At 51.0% G+C, this 20,313-nt stretch overlaps 1 protein-coding gene across 1 annotated transcript; it reads right to left on the bottom strand.

The window, feature by feature from the left end:
* Positions 1-17,774: 17,774 nt before the first annotated feature.
* Positions 17,775-20,034, bottom strand: LOC119251963 (HLA class I histocompatibility antigen, A alpha chain-like). Its single transcript, XM_054698459.1, has 5 exons — positions 19,924-20,034; positions 19,340-19,609; positions 18,845-19,120; positions 18,000-18,275; positions 17,775-17,888 (listed from the first exon to the last, which is right to left on the bottom strand). The coding sequence occupies exons 1-5, from the start codon at positions 19,985-19,987 to the stop codon at positions 17,791-17,793; spliced, it is 984 nt and encodes a 327-aa protein (XP_054554434.1). The 5' UTR covers positions 19,988-20,034; the 3' UTR covers positions 17,775-17,790.
* Between the last annotated feature and the right edge of the window lie 279 nt (positions 20,035-20,313).

The following is a 20,313-nucleotide window of genomic DNA, read 5'->3' as shown; positions in this document are numbered from 1 at the left end:
TGGGTCCCAGAGTAGAGGATCAGAATCTAAGTATCAACATATTATAGGAGCGTGATCTGCCAAGTGTTTAACAAGTGTAGGGATTGTAATGCAATGTAATTTTGTGAATACTCATGTGCACAAGAGAATTCAAAAGATCAGAAATATGAAAAATCAATGTCACATTGTCCCTTGTCACCCCCTCTACTTGGAAAATATTCATGTAGTAATTGTCCTGTACTCTTCACAGGAAGATATAGCTATGCTTCTAACTAGACTTTAATGTATAATTTTATTTCTGTAAAAGAGTTTGGGTCAAAGCTTGGGATGTGTTTGCAATAAATGTATCTGATATGGAATTTGTTTTGGAATTTACATAAGACTCCTCAAAACAGCAATAAAAAAACAAAAAAACTCAATTGAAAATAAACCACTCTGGGCCTCCCCTGGTGACTCAGAGGTTGAGCGCTGGGCTACGAAGCTGCCCACAGCCTCTGCAGTGCTGGTTGGATCCCCAGCCGCCAATGAGGGTCCCACATGGCGTGCAAGACTTATCCTATCGCACCCGCTGCTCCCCTCAGCGGTATATTTCATTGGTCCGCCTGTTCTGTTCCCTGCTCTGGCTCTGGTGAATTCTCTCACCCTCCCGCGCTTCTGACTGTACCCAGTGCTTGTATAAATAAATAAATAAATATTTAAAAAATAAAGAAAAAGAAAAAGAAACCACTCTGAACAGGCACCTCACAAAGAAGATGTGCCAATGGCAAATAAGCTTCTGCAAAGATTCTCAACATCCTATATCACTGGAAAACTGAAAATGGGAATAGCAATGACATGCCATCAAATACTTACGAGTTGGCCGAAGTAAAAAACTGGTGCCTGTAATACCTAGTGCAGATCAGGACATGAGCAACAGAAACCCTCACCCCAGATAGAATACAAATAACATCATCATTAGGAAAGACAGTCAACAGTTTCCTACAAAGACTCACCCTGCAATGCACTGATCACTCACTAAATCTGACCCAACTCAATGGAGAAACTGTATTTGCACTGAAACCCGCACACAATGTTTACAGCAGATCACCCTTCCCTCTGGGCTGCGCTGAGTGACTCCTTCAAAGACTGCAGTGTGGACGGAGCAAAGAACTTCACAGGGAGCAGCAGGGAAACAGCCCTCAGCAGGTGGGGAGGGTGAACACCTCGAGTAACAGGCACGTGATTGCCTGCCCTGGTGTGTGGGGCTGAGCATGGCCCCTGGGTGTGGTCTTCCCTAAACCCACGTCCCAGTTAACCAAGCTCAAAGTGAGCCATTCTACAACACACCTGAGAAACACTTCTTAAAAAATGTCCCAGTCATTAAGAAGAAGGAAAGTCTGGACCCTGGAGCAGAAAAAAGAAAAACGAGTGAAATCTGAATAACGTGCGAGTTCAGTTGCCATGTGTTCATGCAGGTTCACAAGCTGCACAGATACATGACAGTGACATGTTGGCGGTGAGAAACTGAGTGTGGGATAATATATAGGAATTCTCATAAATTTGCGACTTTTTGTATATTTTAAATATTCTAAAATAAAAATTTGATTTGAAGAAACAGCTCCAGGAAGCAGTAGGGATGGTGGAATAAAGTAACCATTTTGCAGTTTCCACAGGGTTGTCATTAAGGGGCTGGAGATAAAGGAGATAAAGGCTGAGGATTTGAAGACGGCACCTCAGACACGCAGCAGCCTCCAGAGCTGTCTCCTCCAACCCCGCCCCGCCAGCGCCCACCCCAGGTGCCCACCCCCAGGTGCCCACCCCCAGGTGCCCACCCCAGGTGCCCACCCCCAGGGCGCCCTAGTCCCAGCACTGAGGCTCAGCCTCCCGGTCAGCCCGCTCCGCCTAGTCACAGCCTCTCCCCGGCGGCGCAGAAGCTGGGAGGGCGCAGCGCCCCCGTGTGGCCGCGGGCTGAGGGCAGAGGCTCTGACCCGCTTCCTCCCCCTGGTTCTTTTTTTTTTTTTTTAAATAATAAATTTTATTTTGATATTCCCCATACATTGCAACCCCCCCATTCTGACCCCAATCCCTCCCCTCACGCCACCCACCCCCCAAAAAGTGTCTCTGGTTCATAGCTTTTGTTGATTTTGATTTTCACTTTCTTATATTCATTTTCCTGGTCCCTTATTTAAGTTTTCTAGATTCCTGCTATGAGTGAGACCATCCGGTATTTTTCTTTTTCTTTCTGGCTTATTTCGCTGAGCATGATCCTTCCAGCGCCATCCATGTTGCTGCAAATTGCATGTCTTTATCTTTTTTGAATGCTGAGTAATATTCCATGGTGTATATGTACCACATCTTCTTGATCCATTCATCTATTTTTGGGCATTTGGGCTGTTTCCAAAGCTTAGCTATTGTAAACAGTGCTGCTATAGACATAGGGGTGCAGGTGTTCTTTGGAATTGATGTTTCTGTGTCCTTTGGGTAAATACCTAGGAGTGGAATTGCTGGATCATATGGAAGCTCTATGTTTAGTAGGTCCAGAAATCTCCACACAGCTCTCCATAGTGGCTGGACCAGTTTGCACTCCCACCAACAGTGCAGAAGAGTTCCTTTTTCTCCACACCCTCGCCAACATTTGTTGTTGCTAGTTTTTTTAATATGTGCCATTCTCACTGGTGTAAGATGGTATCTCGTGGTAGTTTTGATTTGCATTTCCCTGATTACAAGTGATGTTGAACATTTTTTCATATGCCTGTTGGCCATTTGCATTTGCATTGGAGCAAAGAAAGTTTGTTCAATAAATGGTGCTGGGAAAACTGGGTCGCTACAAGCAAAAGAATGAAGCTTGACCACTACCTCACACCATACACAAAAATCAACTCAAAATGGATTAAAGAACTAGACATAAGACCTGAAACCATAAAAATACATAGAAGAAAATATAGGCGAAACACTACATGATTTGCACATCAAAGACAGCTTTACAGACACATCACCCAAAGCAGTGATAGTGAAGGCAAAGATAAACAGCTGGGACTACATCAAATTAAAGAGCTTCTGCACAGCAAAAGAGACAATAACAAAAACAAAGAGAAACCCTACCGACTGGGAGAACATTTTTGCACACAACACTAATGATAAAGGACTGATGACAAAAATCTGCAAAGAGCTGATGAGACTCAACAACAACAAAGAAAATAATCCTGTCAAAAAATGGGCAGAAGAGCTAAAAAGAAACTTCTCTGAAGAGGAAATGCAAATGGCCAACAGGCATATGAAAAACGCCCCCAGGTTCTTCGGGGCTCCCAGCAGCAACACAGGACTGTGCACACAAGGAGGGGCCCACCCAGGTCAGCTTCTGGATCTGAATTGCTCCCCAAAATACGAACTGACATTGGGAGGGACTGAGACCAGGGGAACTGGGGAACGGGAAAGGCTGAGACACGGGGCAGTGATTTTACACAATATAGGAACAGGAGCAAAACAGCATCCAGGGAAAGCACAAGTTTGATTCCCATGCTGGCCAGGGAGGTGACCCACAAGGCGCAGCAGACCTCTCCTGTCTCTCCCTGCCTTTTCTACATAGAGATGATCCTGTGGGTATCATGGTGCTGAGCGGGCCACCGCCTAGGTAAGATCCGGCTACGGGATAATGAGGGAACAGAAAAACAACCACCAGGAAACTCCCTGACCACCCAGTGCCTGATCAATAGTCGGGCACGGTGGACAACAGGAGTCTGACGTCTGTAGTCACAGGCAGGCTGGAGGGAACGGGAGTCCTCCCTGGGCCCTCCTGCTGTCAGGAGCTCTTGCCTCTTGCTGCAGTAACCCACACTTGCTGCTCTCATGTGTGGTGTGGCGGCTGCTATTCCTCAACTGGAGACACACCCGGACCCACGAGCATCCTCTCTCCTAACAACATGCACAGACTCTGACTTCAGAGAGCCTAGATTTATGGTAAGATCCCCTCATCATAACAACTGACTCTCAGGAGCAGGGTGGGACCCACAAACATACCAGGTGCCCTCAGTCTCCTGGGATGAGATCTTGACCCAGAGTCCCTGTCACTTGTTCCAGCTGCTGACTCCAGGGATGAAGGCTCCTCCTCCAGGGACTCAACACTGATCGCTCCATCCCCAGGATGGGCTGGAAGAGGGTCAGGAGGAGAGACATTCCCCCCTCCCCCAGAGGACACTGGGTGGGAAGGCTGGTCTGTGTGGGGAGAGGCCCAGGGGCTTCTGGCTGGGGCTGGGAGAGCCTCTGTTTTCACCTGGGTGGTGATCACACAGGCATTGTCTCTAGGAAAGCTTGGCAAACTCTGCTCAAGTTTTTCGCATTTTTCTGGACTGCAGGTGTAGTGTCATTCAAATATATGGTGGAAAGGGGGAAAATAGGCGGGGGGAAGTGTTTAAGGGGATTCCCCTTTTTCAAGAACTCCCCCTCACCTTTGCTGTGGTGACAAGAAGAATCATGGAACCTAGAGTGTGGGGAGAGCAAGGCCCATGTGGTCCTGACAGGCGAAGGTGTTGAATATTTAAAACGCCTTTTCTGGACCTCCCTGGTGGTGCAGGGGTTAAAGACAACACTATCAAGCTATTGCCAGCCAGTGTAGCACAAGTTCTATTCCCATGCTGGCCAGGGAGGTGACCCACAAGGCGCAGCAGACCTCTCCTGGCTCTCCCTGCCTTTTCTACCTGGAGATGATCCTGTGGGTATTCTTGATTCTGTAAATATGATGCATTATATCAATTTCTATATATTCATCCATACTTGCATCCTGACATCAAACTTACTTGGTAATAATGTGTTGGATTTGATTTTCTGACATTTCCTTAGGTATTTCTGAGAGACAATGGTCTGAAATTACCTTTTGAGGACTTGTCTGTTCAGTCATCTGGTGACCCCTACTCACCCCTTCTGAGGGTCAGGGGTCCTCAGGCCTGGGGACCCCCCGCTGTCATCTAGGAGGGGCCTTTGCTAATGCAGGTATTTATGTCCACAAGTCATTTTTAACAACACAATCAGATCAGAGATTCTAGTGTTTCCAGCAACGGTGATTTGAGAACGCAGGAGTTTCTATCTCTAGGATAGTGCCTGGTAATCATTATAGAACAAGCCACCAAGTCTTTTAATTTTAAAAAATTCAGAATAATAGTCATGGAGTTTACCAATCACAGAAGTCCTAGAATCTTCCCCTTCTGCAGCACTGGGTGACATTTTTGTTTGAGGTCTTTGCAAACCACACCCTCCTGGTAGCTGGACATGGAAAATGTCCTCTTCCTGTGCTGCCCACAGACCCCCATTTCCTGTATGGGTTCTCTGCCCTGGGCTCCAGTGCTGGGGCCAGAGCAGAGACTGACCAGGACCCAGCATTTACCCTCTTGGGTGCTCCTGGCAGCGTGAGCAGCAGGTGGCCTTCGGTGGGTCTGACAGTGACTCAGCTGTGACAGGCCTGGCTGAGGCTGTGGCCACAGGAGGTGCTCCCAGGGGGCTTCTGTCTCCAGGCAGACGCTGCAGGTCCCCTCTGCCAGGAGGGTCCAGTCGTGGCCCTGAGGTCATGACTGTCCTACAAGGTGGGTGAGGAAGGGGAACAAACGAAAGGCAAAGGAGAAGCTCAGGAAGGAGGTGACCACACCTACCCTGGTCAGGCCGCAGGAGCCTCCTCCCTGCCCCGCACACTCTCACCCTCTCCAGTCTCTGCTCCCCACGGCGCCCCAGGCCTTTCTCAACATGGACCCTCACCTGCCCTCTCTGCTCCCCACACCTGGCCGGGAGGGCTCACAGGGCCTGGCATCACCTCCACTTTCTCCCCCACGCCCTTTCCCTGCAGCCAGGAGAGCAGACAGGGGCTGAGCACCCACAGTGTGCCAGGCCCTGAGCTGAGACTCACAGGCATCAGCTCACCATCCTCACTGCATCCCTAAGCATCCCTCAGCACACACAGGTGAGTAAACTGAGGCTCCTGGGGGGGAGTCCCTGAGCGGGTCCCACCCGTGTGTTGGAGGGACGGGCTGGAGTCCAGGCCCAGGGCGAGGCCCACACCCCTCAGCATCCACTGCAGTGGCTCCAGCTCCTGCCGGTGCCCAGGCCTGGACCCGCCCCACACCCAACACACAGGACCCTCACCCTGTCTCCTCGGGGTGACTCATCTCCCTATCACCTCCTGTTCTCCCTGGGGCTCAGGTCACCTCTCACCCCCTCAGGGAGGAGGCCCAGTAGCTCCCAAGTCAGGGGCCCCTTGCTCTGTGCTCCCCGGGCCCGTCTCCAGCTGGACCCTGAGTTACAGACACACAGAGTCCCGGGACTGTTCACTCTGTGCCCCAGTGCCTGGTAGGTGGCACCCCAATATATGTCATTTGAGTTAAGAAATTAACACAGTTACACAAAAAAGCAGCTCAGGAGGACTCTTGTTTCAGGTAATGACTGGTTAGGACATTTCCATCAAACACATACTGAGAACAATGTCTATTGGTGGCGTTTACCCTCCTTAGGAACACAAAGATTTCAGATATTTTGAGGGTATTATGTGAAGATTTATCCTTATTCTGTTTGAACACAGAGGTCAGAACCTGGTCACTTCGGCACCAGTCTTAGGGCCCAGCCTCTGTCATCACCTCCTCTCTCCCCTCGTCTCCCTCCATCACAAGAGCAACATCAGGAGGAATTTTTAAATTCAACTTAATCACATATGGCTGCCTGGGCAGGTAGTGGGCGCTGTCAGTAAGAGGACCCAACCCTCACTCTGGATGTTTCCAGGGGATGTGACCACACTGAGGCCTCAGCCCCCTCAGCCCTGAGACCCTTCCTCACTGCAGCTCCACAGCAGGTGCCCTGAGACAAAATGTTTATTTTGTTTGATTTTTGCCTTTTTGTTCTCCTTTTATTGTTTGCTTGGGTTAACATTTCTCCCTCTCCCACAATTTTCTATTTCACATCATCAAAACCACAAAATATAATAGAAATTTTACAGTAAAAAAGAAAACAGGGCCTCCCCAGTGGCGCAGCGGTTGAGCGCTGGGTTGCGAAGCTGCCCGCGGCCTCTGCGGCGCCGGTTCGATCCCCGGCTGCTCCCCGGCCACCGGAGGAGGGTCCCACATGGCGCGCAGACCTCTCCTGCCGCCCGCTGCTCCCCTCAGCAGTGTACTTCAGTCCTTCTGCCTGCTCTGCTCCCTGCTCTGGCTCTGGTGAATTCTCTCACCCTCCCGCGCTTCTGACTGTACCCAGTGCATGTATAAACAAAAAAAAAACAAACAAACAAACAAACAAATAAATAAATAAAACATGCCTCTATAAAAAAAAAAACAAAAAAAAAAACACTTACCTTCAGTCCTGGTAGCTAATGTGGTAACAACACTCTTTTTCTGCATCCTCTTCCAGTGGGGACCAGGACAGTCACCCTGAGCACAGCGGTGAGGAAGGGAGGGAGGGAGGTGGGGGAACCAGCCTGGGTTTATCTGAGATCCTCTCCCTGCTGCACATGGAGGGTGACCCTGGGGAGGTGGGAGATCCCCAGAAATGAAAAACAATAATTTCACCCACTCTAACATTTTCCCTTCCTCCAGGAGCTGAGGTAGACCCTGCTCCATCTCTCCCTCCTTTCCTGGACTGTGGACAAAGGCTCAGCTCAGGAACTGGGGTGACCTGGGCTAATCCTGCCCCTGGGCCAGGCCAGCAGGGCACATACTCCCCACTCCCCCTGTGGGACTCCCCCCAGCTCTGGTCTAGAGAGAAAGTAGCTGCAGCCCACGTAGGCAGTGACCCCTGGGAAACAGAGGGACTGCCAGGCTGGAGCTCCCTGACTCCAAAGGAGATAAGCCTGGAGTGAGCATTAGAGTGGGAGAGAGGGAGCTTTCAGGGGGAGCTGCCCCCACAACCCAGCAGGGTCCCACCCAGGCTCCTTACATCAATCATGAGAATAATCCCAAACCCGGGCCTCCCCGGTGGCGCAGCGGTTGAGCGCTGGGTTGCGAAGCTGCCCGCGGCCTCTGCGGCGCCGGTTCAATCCCCGGCTGCTTCCCGGCCACCGGAGGAGGGTCCCGCATGGCGCGCAGACCTCTCCTGCCGCCCGCTGCTCCCCTCAGCAGTGTCCTTCGGTCCTTCTGCCTGCTCTGCTCCCCGCTCTGGCTCTGGTGAATCCTCTCACCCTCCGGCGCTTCTGACTGTACCCAGTGCTTGTATGAATAAATAAAAATAAATATTAAAAATAAATAAATAAATCTTAAAAAAAAAAAAAAAAGAATAATCCCAAACCCCCTCCTTTCTCCAGATCCTCTGCTGTGTCAAGTCCTGTACCAAACCAGCTTCTCCATGGAACTGTGCTTATTGGGGTGTTGCCTGATGTCCGGAGCCGTCCAGAGCATGCGCCGTGTTGCGCATGCTTGTGATGAGTTAAGTTTCGTTTTACCGTTTCACCTTCTGAGAAACCACTGCGTTTTCCTGTAAATCACGTGAGACTGGGAGGTACGATGGGAGAAGCTACCAGGGTATAAGAAGAGAACCACGAGAGACAGGATAGGATACTGCGAGAGGATACTGCGAGAGGTTACTGCGAGAGGTTACTGCGAGCAGAGAGAAGGCCAGGGAGGTAGAAAGACAGGGAAAAGAAAGACATGGAAAAGTAAGAGAAGGTAAAGAAAAAATAAAGAAGCAACCGCTAGCGTCAAGTTGTCTCAAGCCTCTCATTTCAATCCTCAGCCCTTCTCTTTTCATGCCTACGAATCCCGCGGGTCGGGACAGGTGGCGCCCAATGTGGGGCACGAAAAAGAACGAAGGAACCGCTGAAGGACCAGTTGTGGTGAGCCGGCAAGTAAGGTAAGGGAGCTGGGATCATGGGCAATTCAATGTCCAAGGGGCAGTTAGTTTTTTCCCTGAAAGCTCTCCTAAAAGAGTTTGGGGTTCCTCTCAGTAAAAATATTCTTAAAGGATTTGTAGAGACCCTTAGTATCACTAGTAAATGGTTTCTGGAGCAGGATCAGGTCGATAGTGACAATTGGAATAAGGTGAAAGGAGATATCGTCTTACATCGGCAATTATATGGTCTTGAGTCTCTTCCTGGCACTACTTTGATGGTCTGTGGAGTGGTGGGAGATGCTCTTAATGCCGGTGGCACTGCTGCCGCTCAATTAGCCACTGAGGCCGTCAGGACCGCAAACAATTGGAGGAAGAAGGTAGAAGTTCCATTATGAGTTCTATATCGGTAAATCCCCCTTCCTCTACTCAAAAAATACCAACAGCCCCTCCCCTAGATTATTCTACCGATGAGTCGGGAGGAGAGGAGGAACAGGATGAGGAAGGCCTCGGTTATTATAAGCCAGGGAAGCGTAAAAGGAGATGGAAAACACCTGGGGAGCCACCTCCTAGAACACTCGACAGGGTTGATCTTCCGTTAATGGAAAGACTGTGCTCTATGATGGCAAGAGTCCTGGTTTCCCAGGCCCCTAATTATGCTTACCCAGTCGTGGAAGGGACAGATCCTCAAGGGGCGCATACTAGAGTACATGTCTCTCCAGCTTTTAAAGATTTGAAGGCGTTAAAGGAGGCGGTTACTCAGTATGGCCTCCAGAGCGCTTTTACGCATACCTTATTGGATAGCTGGATCGGCATGAATCCGACTCCTAATGATTGGAAGGCACTGGTCAGAGCAGTGACTTCCCCAGGGGATTATTTGGTATGGAAAGGTGTATTTTTAGAGAACTGTGCCCATAAAGCTAAACTCAATGCTGATGCTGGATTTCCGGTTAGAAACAAGGATATGTTAGCAGGAGAAGGGCAATATGATAGTAACGACTGACAAAAGGATTATGATCCGGCTGTATTTGCCCAAGTTGCAGCAGCTGGACGGTCAGCCTGGAAGGCAATAGGAGATAGAGGAGGAGCCGACATTCAATTAACGAAGGTCATTCAAGGGCCGACAGAACCTTATGCGGAGTTCCTAGCAAGATTGATGACTGCAGCTGGCCGAATTCTAGGTAATACTGATGCCTCCCTACCGATAGTTAAACAGCTTGCATTTGAAAATGCTAATAAGTGGTGTCAGGAAGCTATTAGACCCTGGAAAGCTAGGGCTAGTTTGGATGATTATGTGAGACTTTGTAAGGATATTTGTGAAGTGCAAGTTACCGGTGCGGTGATCGCTCAGGCCTTGTGTGGTCCAGTAACTGGACCCCGAAACCGTGTCTGTTTCGCTTGTGGTCAGCAAGGGCATATAAAGGCCTCCTGCCCGTCTTTGGGGCGGAGTGGGGGGTGCTACGGCACCACAAACTGCTAACCCTCAAAAGAAACCAGGAGTTTGTCCACGGTGCCAAGAGGGTAGTCATTGGGCAAACAAGTGTTGGTCTAAGACAGATTATCAGGGAAATCCGCTGACCCCCCGTATGGGAGGGCAGCCGGGAAACTCGTGGGGGAAGGCACAGCCCCGGCAACCCTCTCAGCCAATTATAGGGGCAGTTCAGAGCAATCCCCGAGTGAGGCAAAGTTTTTCTCTGACCTCTTCCGCACCTCCCCAGGAAGTGGCGGATTCGATTTGAGTGTCTCCGCATATACTGTTCTGACTGCTAACATGGGAGTGCAGTGCTTACCTACGGGCCAGTATGGTCCTCTCCCCGATGGAATTGTGGGGCTAATAATTGGCCGCAGCTCCAGTGCCCTTAAATGCCTTCAGGTCATCCCAGACCTCGTTGATACTGATTACACTGGAGAAATTAAGATTCTTGCATCTGTTGCTTGTGGAGTTATCTCTATATCCCCTGGTGACAGAATAGCTCAAATTATACCATTACCAAGATTAGCCAGTGATAGAAAAGTCCACCGTGTAATTCGCGGTGCTGAAGGTTTTGGCTCTTCAGGCAACCCTCTTGTGAATTTGGCTCTGACATTAGATAAGAAGCCTCTAATTGACTTGATAATTAATGGCAGAACATTTAAGGGCCTTTTGGGTACTGGGGCAGACACTTCCATTATATCCGAGGAGCACTGGCCTTCACAGTGGCCCGTGGCTACCGCTTACACCTCTTTGCAGGGTCTTGGAATATCCCAAAATCCTTCCAGGAGTACTACTGTGCTCTGCTGGAGGGACAATGAGGGCTATAGAGGGCAATTTCAACCTTATGTCCTCCCCGGAATCCCCATGAACCTCTGGGGACGAGATGTTCTGGTGGAGAAGGGGGGTTCATTAGTCACGGATAGTCCGGCTGGCCAAATGATGATTAATCAGGGCTACCTGCCTGGACAAGGTTTGGGTAAACAACAGCAAGGGTCTCCCTCTTTTAATCTACAGGAAGTGACGAGGGAAGCGGGGGATAAACGAGGGCTCAGTTACCCTTTTTTCTAGGGGCCGCTGTGATTAGGCCTCCACCCACGCCCATTCCTATCACTTGGAAATCTGACATACCTGTGTGGGTACCACAGTGGCCCTTGCCGAAAGAGAAGTTAGAGGCTGCAAGAATGTTAGTAGAAGAACAGCTACAGGCTGGACACGTAGTCCTGTCTACCTCCCCCTGGAATACTCCCATCTTTGTTATCAAAATGAAGTCCTGAAAGTGGAGACTATTACAGGACCTTAGGGCAGTGAATGCGACTATGGAGATTATGGGACCAGTGCAACCTGGCATTCCCTCTCCAAGTGCCATTCTGCGATATCATTATATCTTGATCTTGATCTTAAGGATTGTTTTTTCACTATTCCATTACATGATCAAGATTCCAAACGCTTTGCATTTTCTATCCCGGCCATTAATGCTGCTGCCCTGCATGATTGATATCAATGGGTGTGCCTTCCTCAGGGTATGGCGAACAGTCCCACTATTTGCCAAATTTATGTCTCCAGAGTCATTGCTCCTGTTAGAGTCAAACTTTCACAAGTGCACAATGTATATCATTAGATGGATGATTTGTTACTGGCAGCTCCCACATCTAACCTGCTGTATGCCTGTTTCCAGGACCTGGAGAATCATTTACTGATGTCATGTCTAAAGATTGCTCCTGAGAAGTTACAAATGGCTGAGCCTTTTCAGTATTTAGGATACCATTTGAGTAAAGGCAGTTATGCTCCAGCAGTACCAAAATTGGCAGTAGCTCACCTTCGCACCTTGCATGATTTCCATCGCCTATGCGGTGATCTAGCATGGATACGCTCTTCACTCTCTATTACATCGGGAGAGCTGAAGCCTCTTTTTGACATGTTGAAAGGAGATGCAGACCCTGCTTCTCCTAGAGCCATTACGCAGGAGGCCCATGAAGCGATCACTAGAGTTGAAAAGGCTCTAGCCCAGGTGACCTTAAATAGGTTGTCTGTCTCTTGTCCTTTTGATGTCTTGGTATTTTGTAGTAACCTCACTCCCACAGCACTTATATGGCAAGATGGTCCCGTTTATTGGATCCACCTTAACATCTGTCCAAAACGAGTCTTAAAGCCTTATTTTCATTCGGTTGCCAGAATTGTACAAACGGCTCTGGACTTCAGCCTACATCTTTCGAGTACTCACCCACGAGCGGTGATTCTCCCCTATAACAAAGAACAAATTCAGTGGTTAATACGCCACGATGAAACATGGAGTATTCTTTATTTTACCACTTCAGTGCTTTTTGATTCGCATTATCCTAGCAGCTCTTTATGTAAAATTTTCACAAAATCATCCAGTCTGTTTCCCCAGGATCCTTGTTACTGAACCTATTGCGGGGCGTGGACAGTGTTTACAGATGGCTCCAGTAATGGTACAGCCTCTTTTTGTCTCTGAAGGGGATCGGAAGGTGGTCTCGGTGCCCAGTGGTTCAGCCCAAGTCGTTGAGGAGACCGCCGTCCTCTCGGCTCTCGAGACCTACTCACGAGAACCTATCAATTCGTATTCTGACAGCAAATATCTGGTACATGCTTTAAATGTCTTGGAAACTGTTGCTCATGTTTCTGTTCATAGCTCCATTGCACCCCTCCTTCATCAGTTGCAAACACTGATTCGTAAGAGAACTCATCATCTTTTTGTGGGTCACATCAGAGGTCATCTCCTGTTGCCAGGACCTCCAGTGGCAGCTGATTCTCTTACTAGGGGACATCTAATTTGTCCAGCACTTCAGAGTGCAATGGAAGAACATGCAATCTTGCACACCAACGCCACATCACTTAAGGGTCGTTACGGGTTGACTCGTCATCAACCTCGTGACATTGTTTGTGCCTGTCACAAGTGTGCACCTTTTGCTCCAGCTGCTGTGCCGCCCCCAGGAGTTAACCCCCGGGGCATCCTCCCTAACCATATTTGGCAAACCGATGTGACTCATGTACCCTCTTTTGGAAGACAGAGCCTGGTCCATGTCTCCATCGACACATTCTCTGGTTTTCTTTTCGCCTCCCCACATTGCGGTGAAAAGACTTCTGATGTCCGCTCACATTTGCTACAAGCGTTTGCGGTAATGGGCCGCCCACGTGTCATTAAGACAGATAACGGTCCTGGTTATACCAGTAAGGCTTTTGCCTCCTTTTGTGCGGTCCATCGCATTGTGCACAAAACGGGAATTCCATAAAACCCGCAGGGGCAGGGTATAGTTGAACGTGCCCACGGTTCTCTGAAAACTATGCTTTTAAAACAAACAGGGGGAGAACACTCCCCCAGGGGCCGTTTGACTACAGCTCTCTTTACCCTTAATTTTTTGACCCTAGTGTAGGGTAAGGAAAAATGTCAGACTTTTCTGCCCTCCTGCCATCAGGATAGATGATGGATCCTTGAGGTCCTGAATGCATGCCTGATGGCGGGCACCTGGAATAGGGTGAGGGCATAGGTAGATGGGATTCACCTGGGCTAAGACTGTGCTTTTAAGGGCAGCGTCATGGGGACGCCAGCAGCAACAGAAGCCGAAAGAGAAGAAGCCCGAAGCAGAAGCAGAGAACGCCAGAGAGCCCAGATAGAGTGAGGATTTGCTGGGGGCTGGGAGGACTGCCAGCCTCCCAGCCCCCCAGCCCCCCAGCACCCCTGCCTGCCATATGCCTGGTGAACCCCAATAAAAGACCTGCAAAAACCCACTGAGGACTCTGACTCCTCCTTTACCCGGTCTGCATGGGATCAGAAAACCTGCACTGTGTCCTATTCCTGCCCTTTACACCTAGATCCCAGGGGCGGTCAGCTGCTGAGCAGCACTGGTCGCCAGACCCTCGACAGGTCACGATGCTGCAAGCGAGATGGAAGGACCAGGTCAATAATGAGTGGCAACCACCCGCACCAGTATTAATACAGCTGCCCGGCAGCATTTGTCTTTTCCCACAGGATGCGGAAGCGCCCCGATGGGTTCCTGCTCTATTGGTTCAGTTTGTCAATATACCTGACCCTGCTAACTTTGATGACACGAGCGTCCCAGATGTCAGTACGATGGGCGATTGTGCATCGGCTGCCTTTTTTGCTCCTCATTGATAGTCATGATTCCACTTTTCCGCAAGTATTTGCCACTAATCTTACTACTGGTCTGGCTTCCAAGCCACTGGATAGTGCCCTGTTGGACCAGGGTGAGGTGAAATTATTTAATGGCATTTACTCTGCAAACATTAGTTCTACCATTGAACAATCCGTTAGTATCCAGAATAATAGATCAGAGAGTTTGTCTACTGTTGTTCGCCTGTTCCCTCCTTTCTTTTTTTGTCCTCTCCAATAATACAGGAAATACAACTGTGTTGAACTGTTCAGTGGAGCCCTGCGCCCTCTCTGCCTTCTGGGCCCGGAGTGCGGTAAGGGTGGTGATCGTTCGTCTGCGTTTTACTTTAATCATGCCCGTGGATGTTTCTGCACGTCTTTCCCCTGTTCTACCTAGGAGGAGACGTGATTTTGGCATCACTGCAGCTGTTGTCGCCGTTTCAATAGCGGTGGCCGCGGCTGCGGCTGCTGCCACCGTCGCTGTCACTCAAGCTGCTGCAAATGCTGACACTATAAACAATTTAGCTGCCAATGTTGCTTTTGCGTTACCAACACAGCAAGATATGCATGAACATTTACGAAATGGACTTTTGATGCTTAATCAGCAGATAGCTCTAATGTAAGAAGAGATAGACACACTTTTGTTAACTGCTCACATGCCTTGTAACCTTCTGTACCGTTTTATTTGTGTAATCCCTGTTATGGTGAAAAATATGTCTATGGAAGTAAATAGGTTAAATAGTGTAATCAGAGGACCTTGGAACCACCAGTTCCTGAACCTGACTGCTCAATTGGCGAGACAGCTCATAACTGTTAACAACACTCGGGTTACCCCTGTTACGAGTGAGGGTCTCATTGCCTGGTTTAGAGGACTCCTCCCAGACTTGTAAGCTTGGGGCGGGGTGGTAGCCTTAGCTCTTGGCTTTTTGCTGTTTGTGCATTCGGCATATGGTTTCTCCGTCGGCTACAGAAGCGAAAAAACGAACGTGCTATTGCGGTCAGGCAAGTACTTGGCGCCATGGTACTTGACCAGGACTCCCCAGTGACACCCGAATGGGTCAACTTAGCCCTAGAGAACCTGAGAGCCAAAGACGGATAAGAGCGTAGCCCGTCCAGACCAACCTAAGACAGCGGTCCGGACAAAGTGCGCCGGATTAGCGATGACAGGTAAGGCTGGTCACGGGATATGCCAACCTAAGACAGGCCAGGTGTCTCATTTAAAAGAAAAAAGGGGGAGATGTCCGGAGCCGCCTGGATCATGCGCCTGTTGCGCATGCGTGCGATGAGTTAAGTTTCGCTTTACCATTTCGCCTTCTGAGAAACCACTGCGTTTTCCTGTAAATCACGTGAGACTGGGAGGTACGATGGGAGGAGCTACCAGGGTATAAGAAGAGAACCACGAGAGAGAGGATAGGATACTTCAAGGGATACTGCGAGAGGGATACTGCAAGAGGGAGATTGTGAGGAATACTGCGAGAGGAATACTTCGAGAGGATACTGAGGGAGAGCAGAGAGAAGGCCAGGGAAGGTAGAAAGACAGGGAAAAGAAAGACATGGAAAAGTAAGAGAAGAGAAGGTAAAGAAAATATAAAGAAGCAACTGCTAGCGTCAAGTTGTCTCAAGCCCCTCATTTCAATCCTCAGCCCTTCTCTTTTCATGCCTACGAATCCCGCAGGTCGGGACACATCAGGAAATTATCAAGTTCTCCTCTCTAGTAATATCAAGATTTTTTTCTTTAAAAAAAGAGTTGGAAAAGGTGGAAATAAGTGTCCAGAAAACAGTCCTAAAATGTGGCCAAAAATTAGATGACTCTGGAAATTCATCTCTCACCAGACTCCTGTGTTCAAGGGACACCCTGGGCCTTGTAGAGACAATGACAGTTGCTTCCTGCTGCTGTCAGAGACAGGGACCAAGAGAAAAATAAAACCCAAAGAATTGAAATAAAAATACATAGAAATTTGAGGGCAGAAGGCTAGATCCAGAGCTGAGCCTCGGCAGACCTGGCCACACATGCACTCCCTGCCCACACATCATAGCACAAGGCCAGGTGAGGTCTGAGCCCCTGTGATCACAGGCCATGTTGGGACAGGTGCTCCTGAAGGACAAGGACAAAGGAGCAGAGAGATGACCCCTGAGGAGAGACCACATCAAAGCCCACGATGCATTGAGCACCAACTGGACACAGGTCTTGTCCCCTCGGCTCCTCATAGCCTCTCCCGCCCCCACCTGCACAGACTCAACACAGCAAACATGTGATTCTGGAAGGTTTCCCATTTAATTCATCTCAAATTTTAGGAATCATTTTTATTAGCCCACCAAACCCATAGGTTAAGTTCACAGAAAGTAATTTCAGAACTCAATTATTATTTCAAGAGGCAAGTAGTTACTATTCTTGAGGAAGACACAAAGACGGGTAGACGCAGAACAAGCTTCTTTTATTCATCAGGGAGAGAACACAGGTCAGTGTGGGGAGGGTCCTGGTGGGCAGGGCTGGGCCAGTCTCCCCACCTCACATTATCTAGTAAGAATAGAGATGCATTCAGATGTATTTGCAATAAAAGAAACTGGCAAATCTTGAAGTTACAAAGTGGGGGTGAGGAGAAATCCTGCATCACTCAGTCCCCACAAGGCAGCTGGCTCACACTGTGAAGGAAAAGTATCATAAATAATTTCAAAGAAACACATAAATGTTGACATTCTCCATAGTCCACCACATCCTCAGAATGTCCCCTCACACCCATCACCTGGTCCCATCCCCTCTTCCCCAGCCCCTCCTACCGCAGGCCTCCAGGTTTCACCTTTAGTAGCTGTGAGAGACACATCAGAGCCCTGGGCACTGTCGCTGCCTTGGGGAGAACAAAACAAAACCTGGTCAGAGCCACAGAGAGATGAGACCACAGGAAGGACTGATGGGGGTGACTCCCCCATGGGCCCCATCTACACTGTCCCCAGGATCTCAGGGATCCAACCCCTGATTCACACTTACCTGCAGCCTGAGTGTAGCTTCCTCCTTTTCTACCTGTGGAAAGAAGCATCATGTGACCAGGGAGAAGTCAGCCCATGAAGTCCTAAAGGAATCCTGAAGTCTGCACCACAGGGAAGTTTCCAGAACTGTGACTGGACACTTAGGGGAGGACCAGGAAAAATGAAGAAAGGAGATGAGAGAGTAGAGCCTCCTGGCTCTGCCCTCAGCATGAACCTTCCCCTCTGCCACTTGCTGGAATCAGGGCCCCATCACCGGAATTATCAAGGTGAACAAATGTTGATTCATTTTCAAAATGCTTTACAAAAGAGGGTCAGCAATCAGCTCCAAACTGGGCAACACATGTGTGTGGATGGTACTTCCTATTACCAGGCAGGGCAAGTTCTACCAGTGGCCTGAAAGTCCCTAGTGGACAAGATCCCCCATTCCCTTCCCTACCTGACTGCTTCTTCCTCCACATCACAGCTGCAGCCACCCAGCTCCAGTGAGCACAGCTCCAAGGAAAACCAGGCCAGCAATGATGCCCACGGTGGGGACGGAGGACTGAGAAGGGGGCACTGGAAGGGAAGGGGAGACCCTGAGCCCCAGGCCTCCATCTAATGCTCTGAAGGTCACCAGAAGGGCTCCTGATATCCCTGAGAAGCTCTGTGCCCACGTTCCCTCCTTACCCCAAGTCAGGACTCGGGGATCCTGTAGCCCCTCATGCTGCACATGGCACGTGTATCTCTGCTCCTCTCCAGAAGGCACCACCACAGCCGCCCACTTCTGGAAGCTTCCGTCCCCCCCAGGCCTGGTCTCCACCAGCTCTGTCTCCTGGATCAGGTCCTCCCCATCTCGCTGCCAGGTCAGGGTGATGTCCGCTGGGTAGAAGCCCAGGGCCCAGCACCTCAGGGTGACCTTCTGTTCAGAGTTGAGGTGGTGGGTCACCTGTGTCTTTGGGGCCTCTGAGGAGAAAGGTGAGAACTTTCACACTTTGGGTTTTTTCTCTCATGGACCCTGAAAAACCCTCCTGTGACCATCCTCAGAATGGACAGGGCAGTGGGTTTAGAAGAGGAAGTACAAAATCTAGAAACCAGCTTGCTCTAAGGAGTCTGGGAAAATCTCTTCTTCCTTAGTCCTAGAATTAGGCGACAACTCTGGATAGGAGGACGCAGCTCTCTAAGGAGGAGAGCACAGGCTTTTGGGGACAGACCTGGGACTCAAAAAGGACAAGTCAGATTAGAAAAATGTGCTCTGACCAATAACAAGACCCTGAGAGAAACACTGATGGTTCCCAAGAGGGCTGCTGGGTCAAAGGATCCCAAGAAGGGTGATTCCAGGGCTGGTCTCCCTTCAAGCTCAGGGGACACCGAATTCCTTAACTGTTCTGAGGAAAAGTGGGGTCTCTGGGGAGTCAGGAAACCCAGGGGGCTCCTCCTCCCCTGCCCAGAGAGGGGGCGCTGCTGTGACCTTGACTCCACCCTCCCCGTGGTGCCGGCCTGAGGGGGGTTGGGAGACCCGCGGCCCCTCTTACCTGAGCGCAGCAGCGTCTCCTTCCCGTGCTCCAGGTATCTGCGCAGCCACTGCACGCACCTGCCCTCCAGGTAGTTCCTCTGGCGCTCCGCCTCTCCGGCCACCTCCCGCCTGCGCCGCGAGATCTGCGCGGCCGTGTCCGCCGCGGTCCAGGAGCGCAGGTCCCCGTTCAGGGCCAGGTACTCGGCGCCGTCATAGGCGAGCTGACTGTACCCGCGGAGGAGGCGCCCGTCGGGCCCCACGTCGCAACCAGACATCACCTGGAGGGTGTGAGAGCCTGTCCCCCCCCACCCGCGTCACCCCGTGGTCACCCCGCCCGCCCCCCGGGAATAAACCGAAACTGACGCGGGAACCCCGCGGGGAACGTCCCGGGGCTCGTCCCGGGTCGAGGGTCCGGCGGGTCCCCCTGCCTCGGGGGGGCGCTCGGGCCCGGGGTCTGGGGTCCCGCCCGCCCGCGGGGGTGGGGTCGTGAGCGCCCCGGGCCCGCCCGGCTCACCGGCCGCGCTCTGGTTGTAGTAGCGGCGCAGGGTGTTCAGGCTGCCCCGGTACACGGCCATGGCGTTCCTGAAGTTCCGCGTCTCCCCGTCCCAGTACTCCGGCCACTCCTGCTCCATCCAGGGCTCCCGCGGCTCCGCCTTCCGACTGGGGGAGTCGCTGTCGAACCGCACAAACTGCGTGTCGTCCACGTAGCCCACGGCGATGAAGCGGGGCTCCCCGGGGCCGGGCCGGGACATCGCGGTGTGGAAATACCTCAGGGAGTGGGAGCCTGGGGGCGGGAGGGAGACCCGGGCTGACTTTCCTCGTTTCGCGGGTCCCGGGGAGATGGGCCTTGAGGGGAGGGGGGCGAGGGGCCTCCTGAGATTGATAAGGGGCTGGGGGACGTGAAGCATGAGACTCAGGGACCATGAGGAGGAGGGGCTGGGAGGGACAGAAGGGACCAGGGCAGGTTGGGGTCATGGGGGACAACAGGGCCCGCGGTGGTGGGGACCGGCTTTTCCAGGGTCCTGCGCCCCCTCAACCCCGGGGTTCCACAAATTCCTCCCTCCTCTGAGGCCTTTTCCCTCCAGGGCCCGCACTCACCCGCCCAGGTCTCTGTCAGGGCCAGGGCCCCCGAGAGCAGCAGCAGGCGGGTTGGAGGCCTCATGACCAGATTTCTTGGGTCTGGGTAGACGGAGTCCCGGCTGCGTGGATGGAGACATTTAACCGTAGCGCGGGAATGCTGATTGGCTGCTCTGGAGACCTCCAGGCAATGGGGAGTGAGAACCGGGGTGAATCACCAGTATCCAGGAGGTAGGACCAGACACATTGTGAGAAGTGAAACTAAGGAGTTGAGGAAACCCCAACAGTCACCTTGCAGCCCCAGACACAGGCCAGGGTCCTGAGATACTGAGAACCACACCCAACACTTGAGACTTTGCCCGCCCCGCCTCTCCTGCAACAAGACCTTTGTCACACCGTGTCCCTGAGGCC

Source organism: Talpa occidentalis, unplaced genomic scaffold (genome assembly GCF_014898055.3).
Source record: "Talpa occidentalis isolate TD23 unplaced genomic scaffold, MPIMG_talOcc4v2.1 talOcc4.2, whole genome shotgun sequence".
Classification (NCBI taxonomy): Eukaryota; Metazoa; Chordata; class Mammalia; order Eulipotyphla; family Talpidae; genus Talpa; species Talpa occidentalis.
This window is presented reverse-complemented; position numbering and strand designations above follow the sequence as displayed.